At 61.9% G+C, this 20,767-nt stretch overlaps 1 protein-coding gene across 1 annotated transcript in view; it reads right to left on the reverse strand.

Moving 5' to 3' along the window:
- The window catches only part of SDK1 (sidekick cell adhesion molecule 1), a gene marked incomplete at its 5' end in the record, with an annotated part of 555,106 nt that overhangs the window by 14,741 nt on the left and 519,598 nt on the right, over positions 1-20,767 (reverse strand). Inside the window, 6 exons of the mRNA XM_081133971.1 lie at positions 5,451-5,576; positions 6,526-6,687; positions 8,731-8,868; positions 10,483-10,669; positions 12,445-12,560; positions 20,197-20,298. Coding sequence (XP_080990097.1) covers positions 5,451-5,576; positions 6,526-6,687; positions 8,731-8,868; positions 10,483-10,669; positions 12,445-12,560; positions 20,197-20,298 — 831 coding nt within the window. The remainder of the gene's footprint in view (positions 1-5,450; positions 5,577-6,525; positions 6,688-8,730; positions 8,869-10,482; positions 10,670-12,444; positions 12,561-20,196; positions 20,299-20,767) is intronic.

Raw genomic sequence — 20,767 nt, forward strand, 5'->3', positions numbered from 1 at the left:
TCAACACGGGGGGGGGGGGGCAGCAGGCCCGGGTGCTGCGAAAGGCGGCTCTGGGATCCGGGTCACCTGGCTCTGCCCCCAGGTGGGGCTCAGCCTGGCAGGACGCTCAGGAGCCCAGTGTGGCTCTCCTGCCCCTCAGGGAGCTCCTGGGTCCCTGTCCTGAGAAAACCGTGACTGGCGGGAAGAGAACAGCCCGACGTCTTCCGAAGCCACAGCCCTGGGTGGCTGGTGCCCTGACGCCCGAGGAGCAGCCCTGCTGGCCCCAGGGCTGTGAACGTGCTGGGGGGTCATATATGCCTCCGGGCCGGGCCCTCCCCTGGTGTCTGTGTGGGGGGGTCCACAGCAGTGCACTGAGTCCCAATCAGGGTCTGTGTGCCCCCCTCCCCCTCCCGGGGAGAACACCTTCCCGGGCAGTCTTTACGGAAACACTGTCAGGAAACGCCAATGCCAGGTGAGGGGGCACGGACACGGCTGAGAGGTAAACTCCAAAATGTTCGTCCACAGTCCACTCTGACCACACCCTGAACTCCTGGCAGCCTCAGCAGGGAGCTGTGCCCAGCTGCTGGCTTTTCTCTCAGCAAACAGGCTGTCAGCTCCCACCCGCGGGTGCCCCCCCCCAGCAGGGGCAGGCACCCCTGTTCCCAGACAATCTCCTGGTGACCTGGGCCACAGTCCTTGTCTCTGGACTGAGGCAGAGCCTGGCTCGGGCACGTGAGGCTTGTCACTCGGTTTACCCTCGAGCACCCAGGTGAGCTGGCTGCAGGTCCTCAGGCTGGCCGTGCCCGCGCCGAGGCCTGATTTCATGGACAATTAAGCAGGGTCCCCAGGCTGAATCAAACTGTCACTCTGGGCCTGAAATTTCTGGTTCCACTAACTCGCCCAGGCCGCACGTGACTGTCAGCCCGCAGCCCGGAGCCAACGGAGCCTGTCGGTTGTCGATTTCTTAAACACAACCATTTCTCTTTGTATAAATGGTCAACCTGGGTTAGAAACTTCACAGACACAGGCGGAGCACATCTCATAAAAACCACTGTTATCCCATCTTGTCTAAGGCGGGAGGCAGAGTGAGAGGGAAGTCTAAGCACAGAGGCTGCTGCGACGGAGGCCCCCCCCAACCAGGGCCTCGGGGATGGAGGCCCCCCCAGACCAGGGCCTCGGGGATGGAGGCCCCCCCAGACCAGGGCCTCGGGGATGGAGGCCCCACCCCAGACCAGGGCCTCGGGGATGCAGTCCCCCCCAGACCAGGGCCTCGGGGATGGAGGCCCCCCCCAGACCAGGGCCTTGAGGATGGAGGGCCCCCCCCCAGACCAGGGCCTCGGAGATGGAGGCCCCCCCCAGACAAGGGCCTCGAGGATGGAGGCCCCCCCAGACCAGGGCCTTGAGGATGGAGGCCCCCCCAGACCAGGGCCTTGAGGATGGAGGCCCCCCCAGACCAGGGCAGGAAGTGGGGATGGTCAGAGGTGAGCAAGGCCAGAGGGGAGACAGAGCCACCCTCCTGAGTCTGCTGACTTGGGAACTTCTGTGGATTTTATACCTTCGGAAAAATACTGATTTTCTTCTTGGTTTGGTTGAAAAGTTGCACAAAGACCCCAAATGAAGGAAGTGAGTGGGGAGGGGAGTGGGGCCTCCCGGGAGGGTCCTGATTCGGGGGAGAGGCCTGCCCTCCGCTCTCACCTCCGGCTAAGCACCTTCTTGGAGAAGAGGCACTGCCACGTCGACCTGCATCGGGCCCATCGAACGTGGGCCTCAGGGCTGCTTTGGAAGGAAGCTGTGGACACAGTTCCTCCAGCGCCATCCGGTCTATTGTATAAACATGTAAACGGCTTGGGGAGCGCCACGGCGGGAGAATACCTGGGGGTGACTCGCGTCAGCAAGTCGTGTGCACAAGCCTGCTGTGTGGTTTTAGCCCCTGCTAGGGAGCAGGACCAGCGCACAGCCAGAGAAGCGAGTCTTGGTGAGGTGGAGTTGGACGTGGCATCCTGGGGTCACGGCCCTGCCCAGGTGCCGGCCTCGCAGCTGCTGCTCACGCCTGTCTCCACCTTCGGGAGGCAACAGGGCTACTCAGCAGAATGCGCAGGGGTTAAAATGAGGCCGCACTGCCATCACCCAGCTGCCAGGCCCCTGGCCACCTGTCTGGCACCAGCCACCAAGTTGGTGATCTTCTGGGCGAAAGACAGAGATTGGGAGGGGGGAAGATGTCAGATGAACCGACGGCTGGGGCCCGTGGCACCACCGGACAGTGTGCCTCTGTCTCCCAGACACCCAGGGTGAGGGTGAGGGAACCCGAGTATGGCTGGGTGGCCCCCCATCAAAAATACCCTCTTCTGAGGACACGTAGGCCCATGTTCCAGACCCAAGCTCCCTTCGGAAGCGGCACCTCTTCCTGGAGACAGTCTTGCTGAGCGTGGGTGCAGAGACGGGATGCGGGAGGCTAATGTTTTATGAAGCGAGGCCTGTAACAGATGACAGCTGAGATCCGAAGCCCGAGGCACCGGCAAGGTGTTTAAATATTGACAATCCATTGAGCGTGTCATCTGACTGAGCCGCCACTGGCACGGTCACAGCGGGGCGGGCATCTTTCCCACCCTCGGTGGCAAGGTGGATCTGCCCACGATCCGGGAGGGAAGCTGCAGGCAGCCTGCTCGAGCGCCGAGCGGCACAGCAGGAGTGAAAGCGAACCTCCGGTGCTCGCTGAGAGCGTCTCCCAGGGCGGGCGCTCGGCTGTCTCAGCCCCCCTGGGTCAGTGTCCGAGTTCTGGTTCCAACCCGCTGAGCCTGCAACTCCGGTGACTCCAGAGGCTTCAGCCTGGACTTGGCCTCCATGGGGGGCTTGGGGTGAGCCAGGCCACAGCCCCATTAGCTCCGTCCGCACACCTGCCCGCCCAGAGGCTGCCCTCTGGCCAGTGGGCACCTTTCCCCCCATTAGGAGATGGGTGAGCACAGGGAACAGAGGAGAAATTCCCTGGCTCTCCAGCTTGGGGAGCTGGCTATGAAAAGCCTGAGAATTGACACCCGATCGTTTCCCAGAAAGTGCCGGACGTGCTCCCCGGGGTCAGGATTCCCAGCCCTGAATGGCGTCTGCCTGGTGACGTGGCACAGACCCCGCAGGCTGATCCCCGACGTGGAACGCTCGTGTCAAGGATGCCTGTGCCCCGACTGGGTGGGGGAGGCGATCCATGGGAGATACGTATGTAGAGCTCACAGAGGAATCCAGAGTTCCCGTCGCCTGGGACCCGTGCCGTCCTCCAGCCACACGGCTGCCGGGACTTTACTCTCCAGCCAGGGGCACAGGAAGTCTCCCGAGGGCGTCCAGGGCGAGGCTCCCTCCTCTCCTCTTGGTGCTGTGGACCTGCCGGCCATCTGGACCCTGAAGGCCGCCGTCTGAGAACGGTTTTCGGTGCGTGAAATAGAATGAAAGGAACCTGGTTCTATTGGGAGGGTGACAGTTACCCCGAGGTAACGCGCGCGCAGCCCTGCCTGCCTCCTGCGTGGGCCGCAGGCACACGTCGTGGGGGCTTCCTCGCACCCCCTGCTGAGCTCTGTGGTTCTTCGGAAGCCGCCGTGGAAGGCGGGGTAGCTGACCACCCCTCCCCCAGGGGCCTGCACGACAAGGCTGGTGGGGTCCACGCACCACGGCCGTGAAAGGGGCGGCGCAGAGCAGCGTGGAGCCTCCCCTGACGTTTCTCAGGGGCCACGGTCACTGTCCCCTCAAAAACCTCACTGGGTTCAAGGCCTGAGAATGGGACCTAATTTGGGAACAGGGTCACTGTCGACGTGATTAGTCAGGATCGGGTCCTTAGGATGCGCCCCGAACCTGACTGTCCCTATGAAAAGGGGAAATGGCGGCGGGCCCGGGGAAGGCAGGTGAGGAGGCGGCAGGTGGGCCAGGCTGGCAGCTGGCACGGAGCTAGGCACGGCCCGGGCAGCCTCTGCCAAGGCCGCAGAGGGCCCGGCCCGCCGAGCCCGACCCCGCCGAGCCCGACCCTACGCTTCCCGCCTCCAGGTGAGAAAGTAGGTTCCGTATGGAAGCTGGGCCGGTGGGAGGCACTGGTTACAGCCAACCGCACAGCCGCACCTTCGAGGGAGGGACACGCTGAAGTCCAGTGAGAGCCAGTGAAAGTAAAGACGCACTTTCCCTGAGCTCACGGATCTGAGCTCTGTCGTGTGCCCCGGGGTGGGACTGAGGGTTAGCGAAGCCGCCTGTCAGCCATAACCGGGAGGGGAGTGGTTCCCTGCAGGTCAGCGCAGGCCACAGGCCACAGCCCTCGGGTGGGCCCAGACCTCACGGGGCCCTTTATTCACAGCTCCCATTACTGTTGGAAACAGCTCCCCTCACATGTCATCGGCAGAGGGACGATGGCTGGCTGTGCCGGGGGCTCTCTGCCTTCAGGGGTTCAGGTGGGGACCAAGTGACCGCAGAGGCTTCGCCAAGCCCAGGCCGGCCACTGGGACCTCCGTTTCCAGAACGGGCCGAATGCCCTGCTCAGCAGAAAGCCTCAGGGTCCCGGAGGCTGGTGAGGTGCACGTGTGGGTTCTTGAGCCAAAGAATTTTCACATCACTGTTAAATGGAAATGCTGGTCTTAGGACCGAGGCTTCTCCTTAGAAGTTTCTAGAAGGCACTTATAACGGGTCTTTCAGAAGCGGTTTGGTGGAGGGAGGGGGCGTCTGGCGCAGTGATGGGTGTAACTTGGGACCATCCCTCCTGGTCTCACAGCATCTTTAAGTACTAGGCCGACATGGCCCTGAGTGCCAGTGTCCGTCGGAGGCATGGTTTGGAGATGCGCCCTCTGGACGCATCCAGTGTCCTGCGCTCTCACGCTCAGGTGTTCACGGTGAGCTGCGCAGCGTCTGAAGGTCACGGCGAGCGCGCTCGAGTCCTCTGCAGGTGGTGGACCCCAGCGCCAAGCACCCGTGTCCCTCTTAGCCCATTAGGAGTCACTTCCCTGTAACTTCTACCTTTAGTTACTGAAGCTGAGTGGGAGGAAGGGGGACCCCACTGCGGCGGGTGGGTTGGGGAGGGACCTGAGACCATTTTCAGAGGCCGCGGACATGGAGCCGACCACTAACAGGAATGTTCACTGCGATCAGACGATCTCGGCTCTTCCACCTGGGAAGCCAACTCTCAGACCTGACGAGACCTGGGAACCCTGGTGGGTGTCACTGGAGGGTGGAAACGTCCTGGTGTCTCCGAGTTCTCATGTGCATGGTTCTGGGAATGACACTGTCACCGGGCAGGTGCACGTGGGTAAGACACGAGGACACGCTGTGAAGCTAACAGCTCAGGACAGCGAGACGGCCTCTTGTGCCAACACATGTGCCCTCTCTGTCTGGGCTGCAAGGGGAACGCTGAGCGGAGGGCCCGGGGCTGAGACCGAGACCCTCACACACTCAGCGGGACACTGTTCCCTGGGCAGCGCCTGACTGACACCCACGGGCCCCGCCACCCTTACCTGAGGGCCGGGCCTCTATGACGTAGCCTGTGGTGGGCGCCCGGCCGGCGTGCCCCTCGCTCCACCGCAGGGTCAGTTCAGAGGTGGACTTGGTGACCAAGACGTCTCGAGGGGACCCCGGGGAGCCTGTGGATAGAGCAGAAAGGGGGGTAGATGTTGGCCCCAGGGGATTCCCAGCCCCCAGCGGGGGGCCTGCCCTGCCTGGCTCCTGCTCTCCAGGCAGGTGGCTCCGACTCGCTCAGACGCACTGGCCTCACTCGCGGGGCTGATGAGAAGGTTAGAGATGACACGCGAGTGCCCAGGGCTGCGCAGGCCTTCCTGCGGCTGCCCGTGATTTCACGAGCATTTAAACCAGGGGTGGGGATCATCCAGCCCACGGGCCATATAATCATTTGGCCTGACCCTGCCAAGGCCTCACCAAAGAGAAGCAGTTCCAGCTATTGCATTAGGGGTGAGTTCATTAAATGTCTGATCAAACAGAGCTAATTTTTAAGTGATCATTCTGTATGGCCTGAGAATGACGTTATAAATATCCAAGTGGCCCTTGGCAGAAAAAGGTTCCCCACCCCTGATTTAAACAAAGGCTGGAAAGTTTCAGCGGGAAGCTGCCTGGCTCGTCTCATGACGTGAAAGCTGAAATTTTCTTAAGTATCTTTCTTCAAAAATAAAATTCAGCCCTGGCCAGGGTGTCGGCCTGCACACCGAGGGTTGTGGGTTCGATTCCTGGTAAAGGGCACGGACCTGGGTTGTGGGTCTGACCTCCGCCCCCAGTTGGGGTGCGTGTGGGAGGCAACCAATCAGTGTGACTCTCACATCGATGTCTATGTCTCTCTCCCTCCCTCTCACTCTCTCTAAAAAGTCAATGGAAAAACATATCCTTGACGATTTAAAAGAAATCAAGTTCACTTTCTCTCCATTTTTCCAGAAAATACATCAAGACTTTACGCAACACTTACAACGCGGCTCGTGTGCTCCGAACGAGCCACCTGTTGGGTGCAGCACGTGCCCCCCAGTCCCGAGTCCCTGCCGGCTCCGCGACAGGTCCCTAACGTGGTGATGGGGGGTGTCCACTCACCCTCGGCCGGCCCCGCAGTGACGTTGGCCTGCAGCTCGGGCCCGTAGGCGATGGTCCGCGCCTGGACCCGGAAGAAGTAGGTGACGCCCTTGGTGAGGTCCCGCACCTTCAGCCAGCGCTGCCGGTTCCCTTGGACGTCCACGGTCACCACCTTGCTCACCCCTAGAGCAGAGAGGCACAGACGAGAGGCCGGTTTAGCGACGGCCCGAGCGCTGTCCAGAGCGCGGCCCACTGAGGAAGGATCTGCTGCTACCAGGAGGCGCGTGAGGGGTGATAATAGCCGATTTTTGGCACAGGTAAGTGTAATTAGGGCTTAAGCTTGATAAGTGGGTGCTGAGAGGAAGAGCCAGACCCACAGCAGGAGGGGGAGGCGGCCACCCTGTTCACATCCTGGCGAGGGACAGTGCCCAGCCAGCGGGCACGGCATGAGGCCACGGGCCCCTGACGCCATTCTGGAGGGTCTCTTCCCACGTGGCTCTGAACTGAACCAAGCCTGTGGCACCAGCACAGGTGACCTGAGCTTCCTGAGCCACAGGGGAGGAAGAACGTGGCAGAAGGCGCAGAAGACACCCGTTTCAGTGCACGGGCGGGCTCCCCGCGGGCGGGCTCGGCCTCATGGGGTCGGCCGACCTGCGGCCTAAAGGCCTCAAGCAACGTGTGGCCACCTCACTCGTGGACCCTGAAGCAAGATGAAGTGGCCACCGCGGGTGTTGCTGCCTGGCCCAGAGGACTGTGACCACAGAGACTGCGGTTTTCACTCACGAGTGTGTAAATGAAGCAAAAGCGCTGCTGGGTCTGTCAAGAGTAATTAGAAAGCGGAGATTTAACGTTCTGAGAGGACATGTGCTGAAAGTTATACAAACGCAGCATTTTCTGGGGGGAAATGAGGTTCTTTGGTTAAATGCGTTTGAAAACAATGCATTTAACAGAAAGTTGCACGAACTCTTGACTGTAGGCTTCTCAGCTCTGGGTGCACGTCTCCCGGTGTCTCCCCCGGGAAGGACGTGTCCCGAGACGGCCCGATACAGACACGAAGCTGGCGCAGAAGAGCTGTCCCTGTTGTCCCGTCCGGCCGTCCACTCCCTGCACCCACAGCAGGGCTGGCCCATGGTGCCACCCACCTCTAATCCCAGCGGCCTGAGCATGGACAGGCCCAGCCACGCAGTGCCTGCCACAAAGTGGACCATCCTTCAGCCATCAGTCCCACAGGCCTGCCCACTACCCTCCGGGGGTCACTGTTTTCATATCATGCCCTTTATAAAACCTGGGTTCAGCTAAGTTAGTCTCTCCTACGCTATTTCAGGGTGCTACCGACTGCACTGGAGTGACCTCCAAACCTGAGTCCTGAAGAGGAGCTGGGGAAACCCGCCCAGAGCCCGCCCCTGCCCCACGTCACTGGAGAAGGGGCTCTGCAGGTGCCGGGCCCTGTTTGGTTCAGACACTAGGCCCACGGGCCCCGCACTGCTGTAAACCCAAGTGCATCGACCGTCTGAGAACTTTCCCTTCATGTCTTCACATCCCTGGCTGGAGACACAGCTCAGCACTGGCGATGCAGGCGTCCTGGGCCACAGGTTACTGGGGGCGTTTTTTCCTCTTAGCTCTTCATAAAATAACAGTGAATCTCATGGTCAACGGCACCCAGGTCCGGTTGGAACAAACCCAGTGCTTAAATTTTCTTCTTCAGGCCAACTCCCTGTTTTACTGGATGCACTCACTTTAAAAGGAAGCTTCCATCAGGGCTTTAAATGGGGAGCTGATGCTGTTTGATGTGCGGGTTATGTGCCCCCCCAGCCACGAAATACCCGGAATTTTTACGGCCTGTCTGTGCGTGTTACCGGGGAAACCTGCCCCAGGCTCATCTGCCTTCTCTAGAGCCAGGAGCCTGGTCCACAGCGGGCGGGAAAGAAACCCCATCGGTCACGTAGCGAGCAGGTGGGGAGAGCAGAGGTGGACAGGTGAGAGCTCACTCAGCTGCGAGTGGTCACGCGGTCATACGGGGGACAAGAGTGTGACAGCCACCCAGGCCACCCACTTCCCAGCTCCTGTCCCTCACCTTCATCGAATCCGGGCACATCCCCCGGCTCCACCTCCAAAACCCAAGCACACGTACTCTGCCCCTTCTACCCCCCCGACACCCCTTCCTTAGACTGCGGGGTGCTGTGCACCTGTGAGGTGCCCCCCGCGCCCTGCTCCGTCCGGCCTTACCTTGGACGGGGGCCAAGGGCTCGTACACCACGCGGTAGCCCTGCAGGATGCCGTTGGCGGCGGCCGGCTCACCCCAGGAGACGTTGAGCGTGGTGGAGGTGATCTCTGAGAATAGCAGGAAGCTGGGGCTCCCGGGCGCTGCGGGAACAGAACACAGGGGCTGTCGTCGAAGCCCTTACAGACCATCCCCCTCCTCAGAACGCCACGGATGGGAGGGGGGTGCTGATCCTCTTGGATCTCCCTGTGTCACCCAGAACCCAGGCCCTCGAGGAGAGGGGGGGCACAGAGGAGCCTCGGAGGCAGGATGGCAAAGGCACAGACACCTATGATAACAGTGGACTGAAACGGGGACGAGATGCGGGTCGTTCGTTTCCCAGCTGCTGCTGGAGGTCCCGGAGGTTGTGGTCCTGCTCATCAGGGAGACGGCTCAGTGACCGCTGAGGCTCTGCCCGCCTCTCTCCACCCGCAGGGCCTGGAAGCCTCGGAGGACACCCTCCCCGCCCTCATCTGACATCCCACCTGGCGCTCTGCCCTCTCAGGGGACCCGCTGGGTCAGCGGAGGAGGAGCTGGGGAGCATCCTGAGCCAGGGGACACAACCACGGACACAGAAGGCCGGGCATGTGGCCAGGCAGAGCCGTCCCTGCTCACACCCCACCGCACCCCTCCCCCCGCTTCTGCCTGGGGTCTGTGTGAAAGTGGGGGTGGGTGCTGGTGCCCAGAGGTGCCCCTCCCTGATGGCCTGGGTGGGGATGACTCTCCTCCAGCTCCCCTGGGTGCTTAGGAACCTTCCTGCCTCCCCCCTCCAGTCCTGGGGCCCTTAGGTCCTGAGACCTGCCAGGCCCCCAGTGCCCTGGCGAGGGCCCTGGCCCCACTCCCTGCCCCTCAGGCCTGCCTACGGCCCTCCAGCCCAGCACCTGTACACAGCCCGTCTCAGCTGCTGGAGGAAGCCCAAAGGAAGCAGTTGTGCCGATGGTCGTGCCCCCAGGAAATGAATTATGTCGGGAGCCCGACCCCAGGAAATGAATTATCTCGGGAGGGTGTCACCCTACGGGCCCCCTAACCTCCCTCTCCCTGCCTTAGGCTCCCAGGTCCTATCAGGAGCCTCTCAGAGCTCCCAGAACCCTGGGTATTTGAAATACTGAATCAGCTTCATGATATTCTCCAGGCCACTAGGAAACTCTGAGAAGCACCGTAAGAGTGGGTGACCGCTCAGAGCCTACAATGTGCCCTGTGTGTGCCACCTGGCGGCTCAGCCCCATCCACACATTTGGATCTGGCCAGGGCGTGTGACTGAGAGGCAGCTGGCGAGTTCTTTCCAGGGGTGGTCTGCGGCCCCAGACCCAGGGCAGTGTCCGATACTATGGCCTGGGCTCAACCCACAAGGAGCCCACTCCCTGGCGATGAGAACACGCTAGCTGGTGGGTCTGACAAGGGGTCCCTAAAGGAGCTGGGATGTGTTCTAGGTGCAGAGCAGAGCCCTTCATGCCCTTGGCGACCCTGGGAGAGGCACACATCGCTCACGTCTGGCTGACACTTATGGAGCCCCACTGTGACCAGGCTGAGCCAGGCCCTGGGGACCCACGTGGTCCCAGCCCAGATGTGGCTGCCTCTCCACAGGCTCCCAGCTGCAGTGTCCATGCCTTACAGGCCAGGCAGAGCAGAGCCCTGCGAACAGGGACAAGGGGAGCTGCTCTCAAAGGGAGCGTCCAACAGAGGCCTATGAGAAAAAAACACGCGGCTGCTTCTCCTACCAGCCTGGTGGGTGCGTCCCTGCCGGGGGTCGCTCTTGGGCCCATCTCCAGCAGCGTTGAAGGCGGAAATGCTGACCAGGTAGCGGGTGTGGCTGGTCAGGTTCTTGAGCTTCACCAGGGTCTCGGGCAGGAACAGCACCCTCATTTTCTCCGTGTCGTTCTGGCTGTCCGCCTCCCAGTAGTAAACCTGTTAGAGCGAGAAGTCGGAGGTGGGCATGGGGAGGGTGCCTCCTGTTTCCAGCCAGAGAGTGGGGCCTGAGCGCGCCCCAGGGTGCAACGGCCCTGAGTGGGAGGCGGAGGGGCACCTTCTCCTGCAGAATCAGGGGTGGCGAGGGCAGTGCCAGGGCGGACAGATGTCCTCAGCTGCTCGTGTGGTTGGGGAGCTGGTGAGGAGCGTTTCTGAGTGTCCATCTAGAGTCTGAGTCTGCCTAAGGGAAGCCCATGCTGTGGGATGGGGGTCTGAGGACGGAGTAATGCCCTCCTTCAGTGACCAGGACAGTCCCTTCGCTCTTGCAGAGCCATGCTGCTGGCGTCTTCGTTTACGTCTGCTTCTGGAGAGGAGGGACCCCAACCATGTCACTCTGCTCCAGCCTGTGGATGGGCCCCAGGGTCCACCCTGAGCTCCTGGGTCTCATTCAAGGCTCACACCTAAGCCTTCGGTCAACATGGCCCCAGACTGGTATTAAAACAAGGAAGGAACATGGACAAGAACCTGTCGGGCTCAGCACTGTGGGGACAACTGCTTTTCCCTGGATCTCAGGCCCCCTTGCTGAGCTTTATGTGGCTGTCAGTGAACCTGACATCCAGGACCAAGGTTTGCAGAGGTCACCAGAACTGCTTCCCTGGACAGCTGGCCAGGAGCCGCTGCCCGGCAGTGCCAGCCAGGCGGGTATCGCCGACGTCCGCCTGTGACAGAGCCCAGTGTCTGTGCTCTGAGCTGCCCGGAGGAAGCCCTGGGCCGGGGTAGCCCTTCCTAACGAGATCAATAGCCACGTCCGATGTCTTCATCGTTAAGGAAATTAGAAAACATATTCTGGACGTACACAAATGGCATCCTGACTCGCAGCTCCCGGGCCTCTCCATTACCTCATTAATCACTGGAACGGCCCTGCCACGGAGGAGGGCATTTATTTTCATGAAACACCTACGAAAATCATTTTAAATGGACATTTAATTGGTTCAATAGTCATCAGGGCAGGTTAGCTCATAGAATCTGATGACGGACCAACTTGGGCTCCAGCAGCCCAGACGGGAAAATCCATTTGGAGGGTGGGGGGTTTCCTGGAACGGCTCGGGCTGTTTCTCCAGGGTGGTTTCAGGGGGTCTCTACGCAGACAGGCCGGGGCAAGGCGCTTCCTGCCCCGGGTCACCCAACTCTGTCCAATCATTCGTCACCCCAAACTCTTCTTGGTCCGCTGGCTGCCTTTCTCTCCTCCCTTCTCTGGCACCTTTAGCTAATGTGGAATCATAGCATTTTAGTACGGTGATTCTCAAAGTGGGGTTCCCAGGACTACCCCCCGGGGGGAACTTGTTAAGACTGCAAATTCTTGGGCCCCCCTGGACCCACAAAATCAAGAGGGTTCATGCACCATCCAATAGTGACCCAGGGGCAGAGCTGGGATGGGGAAGCTGTTTTCTTCAGAGCTCTGTCTTACTGCCAGCAAAGACGCTGGAGACTCCCAGATGGGGGCGGGAGGGGGAAGGGTTCCCTGGCCAGGCCGGGGGGGAGAGGCCCAGGGACAAAGCGGCCAGGAGGTGAGGCTGGGCGGCCTGCTCCTGGCGCTCAGTATGGCCACAGCTCTGCGGGCTGACGGCCGGCTGTGCACCTGGCACGGGAGCCGGGGAACCAAGCGATCGGGGGGCAGCAGCATGGATGGGGCTAGACGCCATCTGGGGCCTAGGCCACCCCTCCTGGCCCACGGTGACCTGGGAGAAGGCGCCGAGCGGAGCCGAGAGCCTTGCCTTGTAGCCCTGCACGTTCCCGTTCTGGCTCTCGGGCGGCGGCGGGTCCCAGGTGACCTCCAGCTGGCTGGCCGTGAGCGGGCTCACCTGCACGTTCTGCGGGGCCATGGCCGGGGCTGAGGAGAGAGCACGGGGCTGAGGGGCGGTTCACAGGCGTGGGCCCGAGACTGCCCTCACCTGCAGCTTCCACGCTAGGGACCCCGAAAACCCTGCCCCGATCACGCTCCTAAATGCACTAAATACAACCAGGGCTACAAAGAGCACCGGTGACACAGACACAGCACAGTTCCCGAACCTACGTGCTCCCTGACTGAGACACGAGCTCAGGCCGAGGACCTGGCCCAAGGGCAGCTGTGACATTAAGCGGGACGAGCACAGGGCCCTGAGAGCTGGGAAGCCGCAGGTGGAGCTGAGGAGAAGGAAGCACCGGTTCCCAGCACAGGTCCCGGGGCCCCGGGGTCCCGGTTCCGGGTGGAGTTGGTCTGCAGTGCGCAGGTGCCCCTCCAGCAGGGACGCAGACACAGATTTCATCTCGACATGCTCCTCAGCGAGGCCCCTATGGCTTCAAATTCTGAGGCCCCCGTCTTCACTTCTGCTCCCCCTCCACGCGGGGTGCTGCCGGTGTCAGCAGGGCCACACTGTGAGAGAGGGACGCCGTGGCCGTCTCCCCCCACAGCCTCCCAGGCAGCCCCCGGGAAGCTGGATCAACACCCAGGACTCACGGGCACGGTTCAGGACACTTCTCCGCGCGGGGCACCCTGGCGGGGCCTCTGTTCTCTGGGACCCCCTCTGCTCTCCCTCCCTGGCAACCCCTATGAAACCTGCTGAAACCTGTGTGTCCCGGATGCCAGTGGGCCCCTCCCTCATCATCTGCAGCGTGTGACTGTGGTTGACACATGCTGACACCAGGCCTGTGGGCCTCGGAGCGCTGCCTGCGGACTCGAGCCTGTTTACCGGCCATGAGTGGAGACCGCGAGGCCGGCCCTGCCGAGGGACACAGCCCAGCGCGCCGGCTCCCCAGGAGGCCTCGGGAGAGAAGCACCTTCCCGAGCCACCCCTTCCCCGTGGCTCCCCGGCCTCAGTGCGGAGTAAAATAGTAATTAACACCCGCTTGTCCTGACACCCACATTTGTTTTGCTCTAACTGCGCGGTGCCCACATCACGCCCACCCCGAGCTAATGGGAATGTTAATAACCACACCAGGTTGTTGTGACAGATGCTCGGGTTCATTATCAGAAATTCTTATTTACCGCTCCATTAAACAACAGAACCGCGCAAAAAAACAATTCAATCAAAACTAACTGGAGGAATTTCAACAGCCACATTAATAACCCAAAACATAAATAAAGTTAACGTCTCCTGCATGTTTGCCGTCGGCAACTCTATCGCAGAATTACTGTCATGCAATTAAAATGTGAGAGGTAGAATGGACGCGGCCATTACCCTGCCTGCGGGCGGGAACCGTCCATGCGGGGTCCCCACCCACCCCCGAGTTTCATTCCCAAAGGCACCGTGGAAGCCAGCCTGAGGGGTGCAGGGGTAGGAGGAACAGGCCCCTGACGCTGGCGTCCACAGGCAGCTTCGGGAGGTCCCCCGGGAGCCAGGGGCCCGTGAGTCCCTGCGCTGCGGTCGACATGTGCTGGACAGGGGCCCCTGGTCCCATCCTGGGCAGCGGAGCCCCACGCACCGATGTCCTCAGGCTGAAGCCCCTGCTGTGCCCACCAGCTACCTCCAGCACAGGCTTCTGTGCCATGAGGCACGGCAGGTAACAGACCTCTGATGATGGCACTGGCAGGGAGGAGAAAGGTGGGTGAGCACAGACAAGGCGTGTGGGCCCGAGATGTGTGTTCTGGCTCCTGGAAAGGGCAGGTGTCCAGGCCGCAGGCCCCAGGAGCCCGACTGCCAGGAAGTCACTGCTGGGTGGGACCCGATGGGCGCCCGCAGTGTGCACGTGGGGTCTGCTGACTGACGGGTGAGGGCCAGTCACCTTCTGACCCCCAGCCTGGCATTCGGTGTCAGGAGAACAATAGGCTCCGGTCACAATGCTCTCTGAACGTGCCTGAGATGATTATTCTGAAGCATTGACCGACTGCCCGATGGGGGTGAGCAGGGCCCCTCCCAGAATTCCAGGCGTGGGGGGCAGGGACTTCAAGGGCAGGGTTCTGGGCCCCGGAGCAGCCTCAGACCAGCCACCTCTCGCTCCTGCCGCTGTCCTTCCCTCCGAGTCCCAACCCCAGGCTTCCCTCTTGTGACCTCACTGCTCAGCCAGAACAGAAACAACTCTAAGGAAACTTAAGAGAAATCAGGAAACTGGTCACAAAAACTGTTTCCAAGAAAATCAATGTTTTGTGCCGCAGGCTACAGAACTGTAGATGGGGGTCGCAGGAAAGGCCCTGGATGGCGAACTTTAATATCGGGTCCAGCGGGTGGGACTGGGACACTTGCTCTGTCTGGCCCTGTTTCGGTTCTTGTAAGAGGCGGCTGCTTGAGATGAAGTCCGTCGTGGCAGAGCAAAGAGCAGGCGGTCGGTGCGAGTCCAGCAGAGGCGTCCTTCCGGCAGCCGGGCCCCGCGTCCACCGATCGCCTAGTGGGGGCACATTTGGGCTCTATCCCCCAGACACGGAGGGGTCGCGTCCCCGTGTGCCGGCAGGTTTAAATGTCCGTCTCCCCGCGGTGCCTGTGTGAGCCGAGAGCAGCGGAGGTGAGGCCCGGGCTCTGCCTTCCAAGCCTTGGACGTGGCCATGACGGGCCACGGAGCCGCTTGACCACCCTGCCCGCCGGGACTCACCGCCTCACGCAATCCCCTCCCCCAACGGGCTCTGACCCGTGGACTGTGATGGGGGTGGGGGTGGCACTGTGCCCAGGACACAGGCACGGGCCGGCTCTCCGGTGCCCCTCCTGCTCGCACCCCCTCGCCCTCCCACTCGCTCACTCTGAGGAGGCCGCTGCCTTGTGACAGGCTCCATGGACAGGCTCCCAAGGCAAGGAGCTCAGGGAGGCCTCTGCCCAACAGCCCAGGAAACCGAGTCCTGCCAACAACCATGGCAGTGAGCTTAGGAATGACCTTCCCTGGCCCAGCCTCCAGGGCACACGGCAGGCCGTCCTCGCTGGCCCCGTGGCACAGGCCCGAAGCGGAGCCCAGCTGAGCCAGGCCTGGAGTCCAGAGACTGTGAGGTGACAGGCGCTGTTTCAGCAGCTGTGTGGGCCGACCTGTGCCGCAGCGTTAGGGAACCCCCACCCGACGAGCGTGAGCTCTGCTGGGGGAGGTGCCGGCCTGAGCCCAACACTCTGGGGTCTCGGAGAGGCTTGAATTGGGGGCAGCCCCTGATGTAAATGCTGGATCTCGCAGTGTCCCCACAATAACTACTGATGTGCTCCACTTGTGTTTATCACCGCCCAGGCCGAGGGTGCCGAGGAAATCTAGGACAAGCGGCTGCCTTCTCCCCGGAGAGGTGCTGGCAGCAAGCACAGCATTCGGGAGCACCGCCGGGTTTGAGCGGTTCTGACAACAGGAGCCTCAAAGCAAGGCCGAGGCAGAGCTAAGGAGGACTCGAGTTCTGATGGAGCGAGTCTGTACGTGTGGAGAGAACGGAGGAACGCCCCAGGTGTGGGATGCCCCAGATGCGGGACACTCAGGTGCGGGACGCCCCAGGTGCGGGACGCCCCAGGTGCGGGACACTCAGGTGCGGGACGCCCCAGGTGCGGGACGCCCCAGGTGCGGGACACTCAGGTGCGGGACGCCCCAGGTGCCGGACGCCCCAGGTGCGGGACACTCAGGTGCGGGACGCCCCAGGTGCGGGGTCAGGGAGCAGAGCAGGTGTGGCCGTATTCTACACAATGTTCTATATTCATTACATATTTAAGACTTCTTTTAGAGACATACACTGAAAATGTTCCTAAGTTACATGGTGTGATGTTTACGTAACAGGATACGATCCCCGAGAAGCGCTCAGAGCGATGCGGGAGGTTTGCAGTGGCCGCCGGGCCCTGTGCCTTCAGCACCGGCTCCTGTCCGGGCTCCACGCCTCCCTAACTAGAAGTTAAACATAAAACAAACACAAGGAGGAGGTTCTTCAGGGGAGGCAGGAGCAGGCGGTGTCTGGGGACGGAAGGGGGTCGGAGCACCTGCAGACCCTCTGCTGCATTTGGTGCCGCCAAACCCGGTGGGCTCACGGACACAGGCTCCACACAGACACACAGACGGTGTCGCCCTCCTTTGTGTGGGTAACGCGTCTGCTCGTCCTGCCAAGTCCAGTCCACGCTGAGCTCCGCGACCCTCAGAGAGGCCCACAGCCCGGGGCTGACCCTGGGGAGCTCAGCCCCTCGGGGCGCAGGCCAGGCCAGCTCCCCCACCTGGAGTACAAGCCTCAGGCGCCCTCCCCTCGGGGCTGGCGGGCGGTGAGCGAATGGGAGCTGGTGAAGAGGCCTTGGTCGGCTGCCAGTGCTTGAACCACAGACTCTCCGGAGAACCTGCCAAGGACTTGGACTCCGATCATGTGATGTGTGGGATCCCTTCCAGACAGAGCATTAGGCATCGGAATATTCTCCACATTCCTGCACTGATGGGGATGGAGCCATTAATCCCGTCATTTATCTCCGGGCACTTCCTGTCCCAAGTCTGCTGGGGAATGCGGGATCCAGGCGAGCGCAACCAGTGAGCCCAGCAGGTGGGCAGGGACGTGGGACTGACCGGATGAGGCTCCTGTGGCTGGAACAACCAGGGCGGGTCCAGAGCGAAGCCAGGGGTGACGCTGCAGGCCCATTGCGGGTTCCCACGCTGAAGCCCTGGGCCAGGCTCACAGAGTGTCTGCAGTAAGGGAGCTAACCACTCGCAGCAGCCCAGAGGGTGGGAGAGCCCGGGGGCCCTGGGCACCAGGCTCAGCCGATCTCTGGGGAGCAGAGACAGCCATTGGCACACAGCAGGCTGTCAGCAGAAGTTGGCTCCTCCTGCTTAGGATGGCCCAGAGGCCACTCAGGGTCTGTCGGCTCAGCACCGCTGACGCCCTTCGGCCCGGAGGCTGGCTACTGACACAGCAGGAAGCTGCGCGGGATTTCGTAACTTCACGACCCGTGTTCCATTCAGAATGACCCAGGGGTCCCACTGAAGGACCCCGGGGAGGCGGGGAGCCACGTGAGCCGCCCTGCAGACCGCGGCCAGGCCCTGCGCCACACGTGCCTTTCCACCCAGCTCACTCGCCCCCTTTCAGCGCCTCCTGAGGCTCCGGCATAGGCTTTGTCGGAGGCGGGGGCGCAAAGACAGACAGAAGCTGTGTGATTCCCACCAACAGCAGTCACAACCTCAGAGTGCGGGCAGGAAAGGCCGAATCTACAGTTAGTTTCTTGTTCTTTAAAAACGCAAACCAACAGTTTCAAGATACTTTTCTGTTCCCGAAGCAACACTGATGCCCAAGCAGCCCTGTGCCGCCGAAAGCAACGGAACAAGGGTGAACAGTGCGTCTGGCACAGCGCTTTGGGTGTGGGGACCCCCCATCGTACAGATGAGGCAACAGAGGCCCACTCCCCATGGAGCACAGTCTCCGCACTCTCCTGTCCTCCCTCCAACGGCCAGGGGCTGCTGTCTGCAGGGCTGTGACGTTGCTCCTGGACCTCGACACAGGACTATGTGTCCAAGCCAGGGGCACGCGGTCCGGCGGTGAGCCTCGGTGGGGAGGGCCCCGCAGGCAGGAGCAGGGGCCGGGCCAGGTGGCTGGACCCTCCGGAGCTTCTGTCACTCGTATGCACAGGGGCCGACAGCCTTGGCCTGCAGGGGCGTCCTGGCCTCCTGAGCCCACCCTGCCCAGAAGCGGTGACGCACACGTCCCGCCTCGGTGTCAGTCTAAGTCCCCACGTGAGAATCTGTGGGTGATGCCGTTTCAGGGCAGAAAGCTAAGGGGCGGGCAGACGGACCTTGTGTTTCTTTCCCTGAAGCAGGATGCTTCCCCCGGAGGCCCATGTACCCCACCCCCAGCCTGCCTTTCCCCCGCGTGCCCATCGAGCTGCCCCACACCTCTCCTCCACCTGCGTGTCCCGTAATACCTGAAGGCCCAACAAAGCCACCCAGCGGCACAACTGGGCCACAGAACCCACGCTGACCATGCAGAGTGTCCATAGTCCTACAGCCCAGACCCGCAGGAAATCGCTGCCAGCAGACGAGTCTGGGCTGTGGTTCAGGCCTAGGCCCAGAGCTTGGCTAACCTGGTCACCTTCTGGGCTGGAACAGCTGCTGGTCTGGCCAGACCTGCTCAGGTTCATCTGGCTCTCCCGGCCCTGCCAGGCCCATCGCGGCTCCACAGATGGAGCAATTTGGATTTGGACAGGAGTCCACTACCTTTGAAACTGGGCCGATCTCAGAGGAGAAGCAGAGGTGGCACCATCAGGAACTCACCGTGCCCCTCCGGACGTTCAGGTGGACGGGACGGGAACCTGCTAATGGCTGGCCAGCAGCCCACCTGCCTTCAGCCCCCCAATCTTCACCACAACCCAGTGATAGAGACCAAGCCCTGTGCCTGAACTCCACCCCAATTCACAGGCTCGAGGAGCATCCCTGCCCCAAAACACAGGGACTCGGCTGGAGCCCCCAGTTCCACCTGCTGTGAGACGGGAGTTCCTCCTGCGTCCCCCAGCCCCGCCTGCTGGGACGCCCGGTGCCCAAACCCCCACTGCTGCTCCCTGCCTGCCCCACAGGGCTCTGGAGCCCCTATCTTCAGGACAGCAAAGGCTCTGAGCCCCTGGTCCCCAGCTCAGGACGAGAAGCATTTCGCGATGAGCGCTATGGTTCAGGAGGGACAGACACACAGCCAGGACAGTCTCATCTGACAAGGACATGCAGACGTCTTTGTGGGGACCGGGCACCAGGGAAGGAACCGGGACTCTCCGTGAGGGACGGCCAGGCAGAGCTGCCTGAGGAGCAGTGGGACCGTGTTCCAGGCGCGGGAGGGACCCGTCCAGGGAAGAGAGGCCAGGGCTGCCTGCGCTCCAGGTCCCGTGCTCGGGCTGGACCCTTGGCGCTGTATTTTAGGGACAGCTTCTCCAACTGCAACGTCACCCGACGTGTTTCTGTGACCTGGCCCAGCTGCCAAACCCCTTCCTCCCACAAGCCCAGGCCTCTGTCCCGGAGGGAATTCCAGTCATTCCGGCTGGAAGTGTCCCCCTTGGACCCTGCACCAGTAGACGTGAGCCGAAACCCAGACCATCGGCCAACACGGAGGATACTGCTGTCAGCTGGGGGCAGAGACCGCGGGCAGGCCCCTTGGCCAGAGGGCAGGGGGAGCTGCGTTACTGAGGCTACACTGGGCGCAATTTGGTCCCCACACGACAACACATCTCACAATCAGCTAACCCTGCAGAAGGGATGATCCTGGAAACACACTCAGGGCCATGTCTCAGCCAAAAGGGGTGGAAACTGACCCATGGGGCTTTTGCCAGGGCTGTTACCAGGGGTTGGGCTGACACTGGCACCGGGGCCCCTGCTGAGGCCCACCCAGGAATGCAGGTGACAAAGCACACACACCCCGACCCCACGGAGGCCACAGCATCAGCACACATGGTGAATAAATACCTCGGGTCTCAAAGCAACACCTGGCTGCTCACTCTGGCCGTGGGGACATTGCAGCCCTCGGCCGAGCCTGTGACCCGCACATCCCCCATCCTACCAGCAACATGATCTACAGAAGGGGGCACTGTGTGGCCCCCGAGAGCGCCGGGCACGCTCTGTGCCGTGGCCTCGGCTGTGGGTGGGGCTGCAGGGCTTACCGGCCTCGCCAACAAAGACCTCCACGGGCGCGGTGGCCGGGCTCTCCCCGATGATGTTGAAGGCCGTCAGGATCACCTCGTAGCGCCGGTACTTCTTCAGATCTGCAAGGGGCTGGAGGCAGTCAGCCTGCCAGGACCTCCTCCCTTTTGGACGGCCCCTCTCTGCACCTCACTGAGGGGTCGGTGCCCCAAGGAGCCCGGGACAGGGAGCCGTGGGTCCAGCTCTCCTTCAGCGGGAGCAGAGGCCGACCCGGCTTTACATACGAACGCAGGCAAACCACAGCCCCTGATCTCATGACTGTGTGTCCTCAGGAGAAATGTGTGAAGCCACGTGTACAGTGGCCAGCATGGGTGACGTGGCGGAGTAGCTGGCCTTTGAACCAGCCACCTGCAGGGCTCCCTCTCCGGTCAGTGTTGCTGCCTCAGAGCTGGCTCTCCCGACGCCCTGTGTGCGTGTCTGGTCCCAGGGAATGGTGTGAATGGGGACGTGCCAGGACTGCACACTGTGCCTCCCCAAGAATGAGATACCACGCCCGTCGCTCACGGAAATGTCCACAGGTCCTGCCACATG

Source organism: Miniopterus schreibersii (genome assembly GCF_964146895.1).
Source record: "Miniopterus schreibersii genome assembly, chromosome: 4".
In the NCBI taxonomy this organism is placed as follows: Eukaryota; Metazoa; Chordata; class Mammalia; order Chiroptera; family Miniopteridae; genus Miniopterus; species Miniopterus schreibersii.